Source organism: Homarus americanus, unplaced genomic scaffold (genome assembly GCF_018991925.1).
Source record: "Homarus americanus isolate GMGI-L3 unplaced genomic scaffold, GMGI_Hamer_2.0 scaffold55938, whole genome shotgun sequence".
Lineage (NCBI taxonomy): Eukaryota > Metazoa > Arthropoda > Malacostraca > Decapoda > Nephropidae > Homarus > Homarus americanus.
Genome location: NW_024731893.1, coordinates 70,367 through 84,462, shown reverse-complemented (window position 1 = coordinate 84,462; position 14,096 = coordinate 70,367). Strand labels below are relative to the sequence as shown.

Below are 14,096 nucleotides of genomic sequence, written 5' to 3'. Positions count from 1 at the left end.
ATATACTTTATATATGTAGAGAGAGAGAGTAGTGATGATAATGGGAACAAAAGAGGTAATGATAATAATACCAAGGAGTAAGTGTAATAATAATAATAATAATAATAATAATAATAATAATAATAATAATAATAATAATAATAATAATAATAATAATAATAATAATAATAGTAATAATAATAATAATAATAATAATAATAATAATAATAATAATAATAATAATAATAATAAAAGCTCAGAAAAGTTTCACCACTACACGCTAAAAGAGAGAGAGAGAGAGAGAGAGAGAGAGAGAGAGAGAGAGAGAGAGAGAGAGAGAGCGAGAGAGAGAGAAAATAGCACACCTGACTGTATAAGTAATTAGTACACCTGGTTGTGACGAATACATTCCGTATAAACTTCTTTGATATGTGTAATGGACCTTCTCACCATTGACACATTTCTAAGGAGACTAAATTGACTGTATAAGTAATTAGTACACCTGGTTGTGACGAATACATTCCGTATAAACTTCTTTGATATGTGTAATGGACCTTCTCACCATTGACACATTTCTAAGGAGACTAAATTTTTGAAGCCTTAAAATAAGAAACATGAACATAATTTTGTCTATATATATGTTGAACAGAGGACGACAAATTACGGTTTATTCAAAATACTTTACGATAATCTTTTAATTAGTGTTATTGATATTATGACGCTACCGGGTGTTTATGACAGTTCAGTAAACACAATCAACTTCAGGGTGAGAGTATTAGTATGAAACTATTAATAAAAATTATATTAACATGAATAACACCTCAATGAAGACTTAATCAAGCAAACAACTCCAAGGTTATGAAGATAAGACTGTTTGTTTGTATCTTAGTTTTCAGATCTAAACACCGTAAATTATGTTGATGTTTTTGTCTTGAACATCAGACACTTGACGATAAAGATGGTCACCACTCTATAAGGTTCAATGTTTACTGTGAGGACGATTTAGTCAAAGATAATTCATCAGATTCACATTAGCGGGGTCAGTGAGGGGTCGGTTGGTGGTGGTGAGAATGTCAACAACACGAGACATCTGCATTCACACCTGTTAGCACCCTCCCCTCCACCTGCTTCTTCCCCTACACCTGCTCCTACACCTGCTTGCCTCCTCACCTGCTGGCCCAACACCTGCCTTATATAAGACTGGTGGGGACGCAGGTGAACTAATTGGTATTCTGTATCTTGCTGTATTCCCACCTGGCGCTGCACATCACCTCCTGTAAGACTGACACGGATACAACTACCTGTTATATCAAGGTAAGGTGAGAGTATTCGCCATAACCCAGGATATATTATCATAAACATAAGAACATAAGAAAATAAGGAGTCTGCAGTAGGCCGGTTGGCCTGTGCATGGCAGCTCCTGTCGAGAGTTACTACCACTCTCTATCATCCATGAATCTATCTTGCCTCCTTTTGAAACTTTCCAGAGTTCCCGCACTTACTACAAAGTTGCTAAGCTTGTTCCACTCGTCCACCACCCTATTTGTGAACCAGTTTCTTCCTATCTCCTCCTAAACCTAAACTTATCCAACGAATCCGTTGCTCCGAGTCCTATCCTGCTCGGATATTATAAGAACTTTATCTATATCCTTTATTGATTCCTTTCAGGTCTTCTAGGGAATGCAAGTTAAGTTTCTTTAACCTATCCTGATATGGAAGGTTTCTAAGTCCCGGAATCATTTTTGTCATTCTTCGCTGCACCGACTCTAGTGAATTTATATCCATTCTATAATAGGAGCACCAGAACTGAACCGCATAATCGAGGTGCGGCCTAACTAGCGCAAGATATAGTTGCAATAAGACCTCTGCACTCTTGTTACTTACACTTCTAGATATAAAACCCAATACTCTATTTGCCTTATTTCGAACATTAACGCACTGTTTTCTAGGCCGCAGGTCCGGGCTTACAAGTACCCCTAGGTCTCTTTCACAAGTCGACTTCTCTAGGTTGATGTTGTTAAGGCTGTATACATTATAAGTATTTGTTCTTCCAATATTAAGTACGCTGCACTTGCTGGTGTTGAATTTCATTTGCCATTTTTCAGACCACCCCTGCAGTTTATTTAATCCTCCTGTAATGCATTTGCATCCTGCCCTGAATTAATTTGCCGCCCTATTTTGGTGTCATCCGCAAACTTGCTTATGTCACTGCTGATCCCAGTATCTAAATCGTTTATGTAGATTATGAACAAGAGTGGGCCTAGTACTGACCCCTGGGGAACCCCACTGGTTACACGGCCCCACCCAGATTTAACACCATCTACGCTGACCCTCTGCGTTCTATCGGTGAGCCATGATTTTATCCAATTTAAAACTTTCCCCTCGATACCATGAGCCTTAATTTTTCTCAGAAGCCTCTGATGGGGTACTCTGTCAAATGCTTTGCTAAAGTCTAAATAAATAACATCGTAATTTTCGTCATTATCTACTACCTCGAAGACTTTCCTAAAAAACGTTAGCAGATTTGTTAGACAAGATTTTCCCTTTGTAAACCCATGTTGAGAGTCGTAGATTAATTTGCTTTTCTCTAGATGCGATCGGATGCTATCTGCTATAATTGATTCAAGAAATTTCCCCACTACTGACGTCAAACTGATAGTCTGATGTCAGGTGGTGGTAATCTTGTTATGTTTAGGTGAGCCACGTTCTTAGTCTGTAGGGAGAGCTTCAGTCATCTGCTTACCTGAGACTCTCACACGACAGTACCTGAGATGTGACCGAGAACTGCCGTGTTGTTAATGAATGCTAGTCCTCAACAGAGTAATTGACATTAATCTATATAACTATTTTTGTCTCGGCATTTACGTCTCCAGATCTGGCAGTGGAGGAATTAGTGGGAAATATGATGACTCTGCGGATATTGTTTTTCCTAATGACGGCGGTGATGACGATGACTATCTGTGTTGATCCTGGCGATACCAACACCACGGCGGCCGATGACACCAGCACCACGGCGGCCGATGACATCAGCACCACGGCGACCAATGACACCAGCACCACGGCGGCCGATGACACCTTCCCCCGTGAACCTACTCCATCACCAGGTAAATGCCAGCCTCTGTGTTGCTTGGATCGCCGTTACCGCAACTGTCTGGACCTACAGACGACGGGTGGTGTGGCGGTGAGCGGTGTCTACATAGTCTACCCCTACAACACCTCCCCTGAGCGTCCCGTCAACGTGTGGTGCGACATGACGACTGATGGAGGTGGCTGGACCGTCATCCAGCGCCGCGATGATTATCCCTTACAAGAGAATTTTTACCGCAGATGGATAGAGTACGCCCTCGGCTTCGGTGACCTACAGCGTGAACACTGGCTCGGTCTGGACCACATCCACGCACTTACGGATCAAACTGTTTACGAACTCCGCGTCGACTTGGCTGACTTTTCTGGTAACAGGCGCTCAGCAAAGTACAGCCTGTTCTATGTGCATAACAGAGACGCTTTCTACTTACTGGAGGTCGACGGATACTCGGGAACCGCTGGCGACTCTTTGTCTCCCCATAATGGAAGGAAGTTTTCTGCTCGAGACAAAGACTTGGACGGCTATGGAGCAGCCTCGTGTGCACAGAGGTGAGGTTTATAAGTTTTATGCAGATTATCATGTGTGTGTGTGTGTGTTAGTGCACGCCTTAATAAATATCACTCATGTTATTACTACAGGAGTAAACTGTAACACTGCAGGTACTGTAGAGTAATAATTATTATTATCGTTATTTCTGCTCCGTTTAGTTTCAGTTGTAATACATGTCTGAAGATCTTGGAGAGTAACAATAAAGACAGTACTTTCGAAATGAACTAACAACTTATTTCACTCAGGTACTCCGGCGCCTGGTGGTACGCTGCTTGCCACGCCAGTAACCTGAACGGGAAGTACCTGGCAGGGAACCATACATCTTATGCTGACGGTGTTAACTGGAGGACCTGGCTCGGCTACCACTACTCCCTGAAGAAGACTGTCATGATGATCAGACCAGTCCGGCCTTCTCGTGTTCCCTCAACCCCATCCTCCCAGCCAACATCCACCACATAGCCTCCAGAAATATTAACCATGCGTTTCCACTAAGGACCTACTCCCTGCTGGCTTATATGATCTTGACTGTACTATTGAATTTTGTCTTACTGTAACTGTAAGCTATCCATGCTGTAATACGGTGACACACGCTTGAGTTATGTGTCACTTCTCAGTTGAATTATGTTATGTGTACCTCCCCTAGTCCACACACACACACACACACACACACACACACACACACACACACACACACACACACACACACACACACCATTACCCCCCTTAGTTAAGTCACTCAACACTCCCTAAGGTAACTGCCGGTTCTCACAAGATTCTATAAAGTGTTTTCATGACGACCAATACTTTAGATATTATTACAAGAATCACTGTGTCGAGTCTTACATCTTTCTTGGCACCAAATTTGTTCCTAATAAAAAATTTTAAAATATTTTTCGACTGATTCGGATTTTTCTCTGCTTTTGCTTGTGAATAATTTATATGATTACAGTGAAATCTCTATTTAACGGACTATGGAGAGGACACTCCGTTATGTCGAGGGTCTGTTAGATGTGAAACCTCCATCTAACGGATTATATGGAGAGAGAAGTCCGCTATTGGAGGTTTCACTTACAGAAAATGTAATTAGAATTTTATTCAAGGTAATAATTTAAATTGTAAATGAAAATATGGTTTTCATCCTCTTATAATTATACCATTAATTAAAAAACGATATAGAAATAAAGAAACTATGATACACGAAGCGCTTGGGAACCTAACCTAACCTAACCTAACCTAACCTAACCTAACCTAACCTAACCTAACCTAACCTATGTCATCAAGTGCAGTAATTAGGACGCCGTTGTTATAAGGCTGTCAGGTATGTTTGTCTCCATTACCTATAGAGTGTAGAATGGCTGAGGCAGGTGTGGGGTGGCTGAGGCAGGTGTGGGGTGGCTGAGGCAGGTGTGGGGTGACTGAGGCAGGTGTGGGGTGGCTGAGGCAGGTGGGGTGGCTGAGGCATGTGTGGGGTGGCTGGAGGCAGGTGTGGGGTGACTGAGGCAGGTGTGGGTGGCTGAGGCAGGTGTGGGGTGGCTGAGGCATGTGTGGGGTGGCTGAGGCAGGTGTGGGAGCTGAGGCAGGTGTGGGGTGGCAGGTGTGGGGTGGCAGGTGTGGGGTGGCTGAGGCAGGTGTGGGGTGGCTGAGGCAGGTGTGGGTGGCTGGGGCAGGTGTGGGGTGGCTGGGGCATGTGTGGGGTGGCTGAGGCAGGTGTGGGGTGGCTGAGGCAGGTGTGTGGGGGTGGGCTGAGGCAGGTGTGGGGTGGCTCAGAGTGTGGGTGGCTGAGGCATGTGCTGAGGCAGGTGTGGGGTGGCTGAGGCAGGTGTGGGGTGGCTGAGGCAGGTGTGGGGTGGCTGAGGCAGGTGTGGGGTGACTGAGGCAGGTGTGGGGTGGCTGAGGCAGGTGTGGGGTAGCTGAGTCAGGTGTACTGTAGGTTGACTTAGGCGTTCTCATTACAAGGTAAAACTCATTTCGAATTAAAAAAAACATTTGTATCATACCAGTGTTAATTACAGGTGTACGTAAATTAGTTTTTGTTCGCAGGATTTTAATGATGGAGTTGCTTAGGTGTTACTAAGAGTCAAGGATGATCTAGAGATAAAAGCTATAGGCATACTGTAATATATAACTTTGTAATATCACATATATCGATATTATATAAAGATTTACAGTATATAAATATATGAACAAATTCCTTCATTGAAAAAATTTAAAATTACTGAAATAAATGAGAATAATGAAAAAAATATAATGAATGAAATATATGAGAATAATGCAAAAAATATAATGAATGAAGTAAATGAGAATAATGAAAACAAGGATAATTTTCAGCTGTAAAGTCTAATTAATTTTCCACATACACTTCACGGAGTACTGTTGCTCTTTCACTTATTTCACCCTAACATCAAAACCCATCGAGGCACAAAGCGGGCGAGAGGAAGGTACACACTTATGGGGACGTGGGGGGACTAAAGGAGCGTGGTGGGCGTGGGGGGTGGGGGCGTGGGGGTTGGGGTTGGGAGGGGGCCATGGCAGTGGGGGGTGCGAGGTTGGGGTTGGAAGGGGGGTTGGGAGGGCCGTGGCAGTGGGGGTGTGGAGAATGGGGTTGGGAGGGGGTTGGGAGGGCCGTGGCGTGGGGGGTGCGTGGGGGTTAGTTGGGAGGGGGCCGTGGCAGTGGGGGTGTGTGGGGTTGGGGTTGGGGAGGGGTTGGGAGAGGGGACCGTGGCAATTGGAGGGGGGTTGGGCGTGGGGAGCGTGGGGGGGGAAGGGGGCGTGGTATGTTCTTTTTTCCACCTTATTATAGAATTTTGTTGGCAGTAATTAGCTCATAAATTGACATAACAGCCGAGGCATAATTACAAGTGCCACCTGGACTCCCGCTTCCAGGTAAGTTTCGGGAGGTAGTCGGTTGTCGGCAGGTACACGGTGGATGAGACAGGTGTGATAATGAAATTGGTGTGAGGTTGTAGTCTCTCTCTCTCTCTCTCTCTCTGCTACCTTCCGTTCTTTTCATTCTCCCTCTCTTTCTCTGTCTCTCTTTATACCTATCTATTCCCTCTATCTATTTCCCTATAGTCATGTCTGTATTTATTTTAACTTTGCATCTATTCTCTCTATCCATCTCTATTTTCTATCATTCTCTTTATCTCTATTTCTCTTTGGGTGTTTGTTTTAGTGCCTCTGTCTCTTACTGTCTGTCTCTTAATCTCTCGTTTTTACAGGAAGTGAAGAAGTATTACAAAAGAGAAAGGATTTGTGTAAAGGGCCGCGAGTGTTTAAACGTTTATACAATAGCTGACTTTTGTTTAGGTGTACAAACGTTTATTGAATTATTGTGTTTATGTCTACAGTTCAAACCTTTATGGAATATTATTTTCATATTTGAGTTTCAAACGTTTTATAAAGTGTTTTCTCGCGATGTATTTCTCAAACGTTTATTGGGTATTTTCTTACATTGTTACAACGTTAATTGAACCTGGCATTTGTGTTGTTCTGTCTAAAACGTTTATGCAATGATTTGTTTACGCTCAATGAATACAAATATGACTAAATAGCCTGTTCTTAGGTTCATAAGATAGTGTTCATCATGGAACAACCTTATTGCTTTTACATAATTTTTTTATATTCTAAATCGATTATTATTATTATTATTATTATTATTATCATCATCATCATATTAATTTTCCGTCAGCTGTGTGGTTCAGTGTCCCATAATATTCACTGTCCCATATGGTTCACTGTCCCATATGGTTCAGTGTCCCAGCAAGTACGACATGGCAACACGTAACAACACACGTAAGGGTGTTTACTGGCGGGCCCCGGCGGGTCTGGCGGCAGTAAAGTTCATCATGTCTCTCCAGGTGAGTCAAAGGTCGACCAGGGAATCAAACTTGGACCAAACGAGGTTATAAGTCAAGGGAACTTTGCATGAATAAGTTAGAGGCAAGAGTCAGGCTTGGGAGCATCTCGTTGTGTCCGTCTTGTCAAGTCGCCTCTCGCCTTCCTCCACTGTATTGCCATCCTCTTATAAATGGCTAAAGTTTATATTATACCAGACGCGAGATGTTTCTGGCCAGTTTATATACTTTCTCTCACCTCTTAAACAACCGACTGTTAGGTGCCAGAGAAGAATATTGGCACTGTTATGACTCAGCCTGCACACTTCTTCACAAGTTAGGGGGGGGAAAGTTTGTCTTCAGAAAACAATGTAAGTGAAGGCTACGTGTTGGACAGCTTTTCACAAAACACTTTAGTTTGTATCGTTCAAGATTCTTCCACCGCTGGGCATTGTATCTCGTCTGTCTGTGTGTACCTTCTGTCGCAACATCTTAACTATTCTTTTTTTTTTTTTACGGGCATCAGACCACCCGGGCACAGGTCACTGACCCACATCGGGGCCTGGCGGGGGGCAAAATATACTAATACTAATACTACTACTACTACTACTAATAATAATAATAATAATAATAATTATAATAATAGTAATAAATTAAAAAATTAAAAAAAAAGATGAAAATTGAGAAACAATATATGTATGTTGTGTTGTCAATGGTAAGAGAAACAATTGAGACCCTGCAATTGTGTGTAAATGAGGCAGAAAGTCAGATCAGCAACCTGGGACTTGGTCACAATTTTTGTGGTGCCATATGGCAGCAGGGTCTACCAAAACAATATTATATACAATATGACGCAAGAGAGAAGGAGAGAGTGGGAGATATATATTCCTGGCCAGAGAGAGAGATGAGCAGGTCTTGTTTAAGGATACATTATCTGTCAGGTGTGTAAGTGTGACAGTCAGCAGCCAAGTACAGGTAAGACAGACGTGAGGTTCCCTATCTCATCCAGCCTCTCTCACCCCAACCACTGCGGAAGCCCTACTAGGGTAGAGACGTGAGACAGGCTCTCTCTCTCTCTCCCTTAGGTGGCCACGCTGGGGTAGGTCATCTCAGTAGAGACCTGGGAGGGCGACCTTCCTCAGATTACCTCGTGACAGCTCATTAGGTGGCGCAGCGGTGCTCTCAGGACCTGTTCTGCGAGCACCAATCGCATCAGCCCTGCCAACCACCACTAACACTACCACCATTACTACCAACACAGCCGTCGCCAACGTAGCCGTCGCCGCCGCCGCCGCCGCCGCCGCCTCCCTCGCCGCTGCCCCTGCCGCCTCCGCCGCTGCCACCACCACCGCCACCCCTACCACAACCACCCCTATCACAACGACCACCTCCACTACCACCTCCCTATCCCTCGTCTCCCACACTATCGCTGAGTATTGAGTCTTCTGTCAGCTCCACACAGGCTTGGTATGATGGTGTGGTGAGTGAGGTGTAGGCCCGCGATAAATTACTTGTGTAATGACCGTAGTCGAGTTCATTAAGAGTTCTCCAAAACTAAACACCGTTACAAGTGACGCATCTGGGGTGTATATATGTATGTGTGAGTGTATATCCGTGTGTATAATGTATATGTATAATTCGGGTCTGGATGTTCGGCAGTATCTGTGTTGTTGTGGAGTTCGTCCTTCATTGTCGGTTTGGTTAGTGAGGTAAACTGTTAAAGTAGATGGTTATAATCTTATATATATAAATAAATAAAAAAAACACCCATTAATTAACAAGACACACTTTTATTACCAACAAAATACCTCTGTACTTAGAGTGTTTTTTTCTATGATGAGAGTAAAAAAAAATCCTTTGAACACACAGGTTTTTCCTCACTCATGCCATAGTAATTAGACTAAAGCGTATTTTTGGCTTGAGAAATAATAACCATGGTCTAACTACAACAGTTCTACCAACACGTAGTTTTAGTTTGGATAATGAATAATACTTTCTATTTGTACTTTCCCATCTGCTCTCGGTGGACGTTTGACAGCAAAAGTATAACAAAAATATTAAATAAATAAATAAATTAAAAAGTAAAAAGTACAAAAAATAAAAGTACAAACAACTAAAGTGTAAAAATAAATGAAAGTGAAAAAGTAAAACAGTTGGAAAAAAAGATAAAAAAAATACAAAAAGTGAAAAAAAAAAGAGTTAAAAAAGTTTTAAAAAAATATTTAAAAAAGCTCCATTAGTTAATCCCTAAAGCAGCCTTTGTCACTTTCCCTCCCCGGTGATGGTGGTTCTCACACACGCCAGTTTCCCCAAGGAGTTAAAAGCAAAACGGAAATATTGTCTTCAGAATTCTCAACATTTTCGACGAGCGCATGAAAGACCTGAGGGCCTTCCTCCTCGGTCCTGCCCTGGGAATCACTGTTAGCTTATTAGTTCTATCAAGCAACAACAATCTGGCTGCCTTACCTTCCACAATAACGTCCCTCACAAACTTAAATTTCTTATTTTTTTCCTTTATTTATCATAAACTCAAAAGACAAATGACTATCACAAAAAGTTCTATTTACTACGTTTATTCAGTTTATTCTAATTGCCATATGTTTTTCTCTCTTTTATGTTGATTTATTTCGGATTTATTCATTTTTCATGTTTATATAGTGTTTCTAGTCACTGTCAGCCACCACCCGCTACTGTCCTCGTCTCTCCTCTTGATGCCAGAGTCAACCTTTAAGCACAGAGAGTTTCTTTTGTTCTTGAAGGGTCCAGTCAAGGGGCTCAGAGGCTGTAACACACACACACACACACACACACACACACACACACACACACACACACACACACACACACACACACACACACACACACACACACACACACACACACACACACACACACACACACACACACACACACACACACACACACACACACACACACACACACACACACACACACACACACACACACACACACACAAAATAATCATGCAAATATATTTCTGTAACTTTTTTCCCCCACTGGCCCCAACAACCGTGACAGCTTCACTTTAACTCTGAAACGAACGTCGACGGACTTGATTGATTGATTCCTCTCAGCTCTAACACTACCTGGGAATACCTGTGCGAGGTGTGGAATGCTACTACAGCCTCCCAACCTAGAATACTACTCAGGAGAGACCTTAATGGGTACAAGTAATTTATGGGTCTTTTTCTGCCCTAGTCTGACAACCTCAAAGGAAGATTATATATGTGTGTGTGTGTGGTGTGTGTGTGTGTGTGTGTGTGTGTGTGTGTGTGTGTGTGTGTGTGTGTGTAAGTATGTATCGACCTCCATACCTATTGGGAAGGAGAGACATTATCTTCACCTTTTACCTGCAGGCGACAAGCATAGCACACCTGAGAGCCAATTAATGACCGTGAAATTACATGCAAATGACCACTTAAAGGAAGTCTATTGTTCTTGGTGCTAATATTACCTTAGACTTATGTGATAATAAATGTGAATATTCTAATTTGGTGTAATTTATAATGAGGAAAGACATTAGGTAAACAGTAGCGAGATGGCTGGAAGAATTACTCCCCCTTTATACTGTCAAAGGTTGTAGCATAATGATGATGTATATATGTGATAATGAAGGTAATGTTATGTGATGGTGTTGCTGATACTACTACTAATACCTGACAATAATGTAGGTAAGAAACAATAAATAACACACACACACACACACACACACACACACACACACACACACACACACAACACACACACACACACACATACACACACACACACACACACACCACACACACACACACACACACACACACACACACACATACACACACACACACACACACACCACACACACACACACACACACACAACACACACACAACACACACACACACACACACACACAACACACACACAACACAAGCATCATAGACCATCTTGGAGATACAGTCACAGACATAATCACCTCATTCAGGTCTAATTAATCCTGGCTTGATTATTACTATCAAAGCTCAGCAAGCCGTCACTGTCACCCACACCTGTCTAATTATCCGCCTAGGTGTGTCCTCAATCAACACGGCGCCTCATCAGAAACCACTAAGTTACCTCAAATACACTTTATGGATTATCCGCAACGAATTAATGACACTACAGTAAAACCTTCATTTAACGGACATCAATCTCATGGGTACAGCCCGTTATATGAAGGTTTCACATCTAATGGACCTGGTTATAATGGACTATACTTTCCCATGTAGTCCGTTAAATAGAGGTCTTATTGTACAGATAAATCCTAACGGGAAGCTCAAACAGGTAATTCCTCCCCTTGTTAACGAAGAGACACGCTATCTAACAGAGGGTGTGGATGGAGTGTAACAGGAGCTCAGCTGGGTATACACGGTTCTTACACACTGTTATAATGATGATGAGGTGAAGACTTGACGAACTCCAGTCTGTTTGAAGGAGAGTGTGTGGGAGGAGGACAAGCAAGGACAAGAGTGTGTGGATGAAATTAATGAGGACAAGTATGAGGTTGTACTTGAAGAGAAGAGTGTGAAGATGTCTGTTAGGAGGAGGAAGAGGTGTGTGAAGGGGAAAGGTGAGATATGACACGGTACAAAATAGCTGTTTTGCTTCTACTGTCTGTCTGTCTTCCCTTACCCCATTATCCCCTCTTCTCATTCTTCCTCTCCACCTCAACTTACGCACCTCCTCTTCCCCACTTCTCCTCCTCCTCTTCCCCACCTCTCCTCCTCCTCTTCCCCTCTCCTCTTCCCAATCCTCCTCTTCTTCCCCACTCCTCCTCTTCTCTTTCCCCTCCTCTTTCCCCCTCCTCTTCCCCTTCTCCTCCTCTTCCCCTCTCTCCCTCTTCCTCCTCTTCCCTTCTCCTCCTCTTCTCCCTCTCCTCCTCTTCTCCTCCTCTCTTCTCCTCCTCTTCCCCTCTCCTCTCTTCCTCTCTTCCTCCTCCCTCTTTCCTTCTCCTCCTCTTCCCTCCTCTCCCCTCTCCCTCTCTTCCCCTCTCTTCCTCTTCCCCTCCTCTCCCTCTTCCCCCTCTCCCTCTTCCCTCTTCTCTTCCCTTCTCCTCCCCTCTTCCCCTCTCCCTCCCTCTTCCCCTCTCCTCCTCTTCCCCCTCTCCTCCTTCTCCTCTCCTTCTCCTTCTCTTCCCCTCTCCTCTCTTCCCTCTCTCTTCCCCCTCTCCACCTCTCTCCCCTCTTCCCCTCTCCTCCTCTTCCCCCTCTCCTCTTCCCCTCTCCTCCTCTTCCCCTCTCCTCTTCCCCCTCTCCCCCTCTTCCTCTCCGCCCCTCCCCCTCTCCCCTCTCCTCTTCCCCTCTCCTCTCCTCCCCTCTTCCCCCTCTCCGCCTCTCCCTCTCTCCTCTTCCTCCTCTCTCCCTCTTCCCCCCTCTCCTCCTCTTCCCCCTCTCCTCTCTCCTCTCCTCCCTTCCCCTCTCCTCCCTCTTCCTCTCTTCTCCTTCCTCTTCCCCCTCTCCTCCTCTTCCCCCTCTCTCCTCCTCTTCCTCCTCCTCCTCTTCCTCTCCTCCTCTTCCCCTCTCCTCCTCTTCCCCTCTCCTCTCTTCCCCTCTCCTCCTCTCCTCCTCCTCTTCCCCTCTCCTCTCCTCCCCTTCCTCCTCTCCTCTCCTCCTCTCCCTCTTCCCCTCTCCCCCTCTTCCTCCTCTCCCCCTCTCTCCTCCCTCTCCTCCTCTTCCCCTCTCCTCCTCTTCCCCTCTCCCTCTCTCCCCTCTCCCTCCTCTTCCCCTCTCTCCTCCCTCCTCTCCCCTCTCCTCCCTCTTCCCCTCTCCTCCCTCCCCCTCTCCTCCTCTTCCCCCTCTCCTCCTCTTCCCCCCCTCCTCCTCCCGGTATAATACTGTCACCACGGAGGCCACCCCTGACGCTGATGAGATTCCGATGCATTGAAAATTTCGCCCCAAATTGTTTCTGTCCTTCACGGAGACGCAGCCCAAGACGGTACCTTTGTCTCCAGGTTCCCCGGGGCGTAGGAGGCCAGCGGGAGACCTCATGTGTGTGCGTGTGTGTGTGTGTGTGTGTGTGTGTGTGTCCAACAATCCTTCCCCCTCCCCTCCTCCCTTCCCTCTTTCACCCCTAATCCCTCTCCACAAGCCCTTCCCATCCTCTTTTACCAACCATCCCTTTCCCTTCCCTCTCTCCCTCTCAGCAATCCCTACCATCCTTCCTAACGTCTATCATAATTTGGCAAGATAAACACATCGCCGCCAAACTCGCCAACTCGTCCAGAATACTACGGAAGTTTTCTTAAATTAAATTCTCACAGTAAATATAGGGCTAACAGTGATGTACAGCTTAACAAGAGTATTAAGTTGGTTTAAGCTTTGGTACTTGGGTAGTTATTGTTGTGAGTATCTAAGAATATAGTGATTTATTATAATTTTCGTAACGATGATGATGATGCACACGTTCACATTAACAGAAGACACACACACGCACGCAAGTACGCACGCACGCACGCACGCACGCACGACTACATCATATCTAATTCACCTTGACTTAGATAGGTGTATTTATGTTGTGACATTTAAGAGAGGGCGGGCCGAGCAGACCTCTTTATTTATGCAGGATCGACCCATTGCACTCAAAGTTTACGATCAACAAAATAATCCTAT

General features: G+C 44.4%; 1 protein-coding gene across 2 annotated transcripts; it reads left to right on the top strand.

Moving 5' to 3' along the window:
• Positions 1 to 1,186: 1,186 nt before the first annotated feature.
• LOC121868078 (microfibril-associated glycoprotein 4-like) lies at positions 1,187 to 4,808 on the top strand. Of its 2 annotated transcripts, none has more exons than XM_042368353.1 (3): positions 1,187 to 1,293; positions 2,853 to 3,612; positions 3,859 to 4,808. In XM_042368353.1, exons 2-3 carry the CDS (start codon positions 2,882 to 2,884, stop codon positions 4,070 to 4,072), a joined length of 945 nt encoding a protein of 314 aa, XP_042224287.1. In that variant the 5' UTR covers positions 1,187 to 1,293; positions 2,853 to 2,881; the 3' UTR covers positions 4,073 to 4,808. The 2 variants fall into 2 exon arrangements, with proteins under 2 accessions (XP_042224287.1, XP_042224288.1); XM_042368354.1 differs by having other exon boundaries at positions 1,216 to 1,298.
• Positions 4,809 to 14,096: the final 9,288 nt, after the last annotated feature.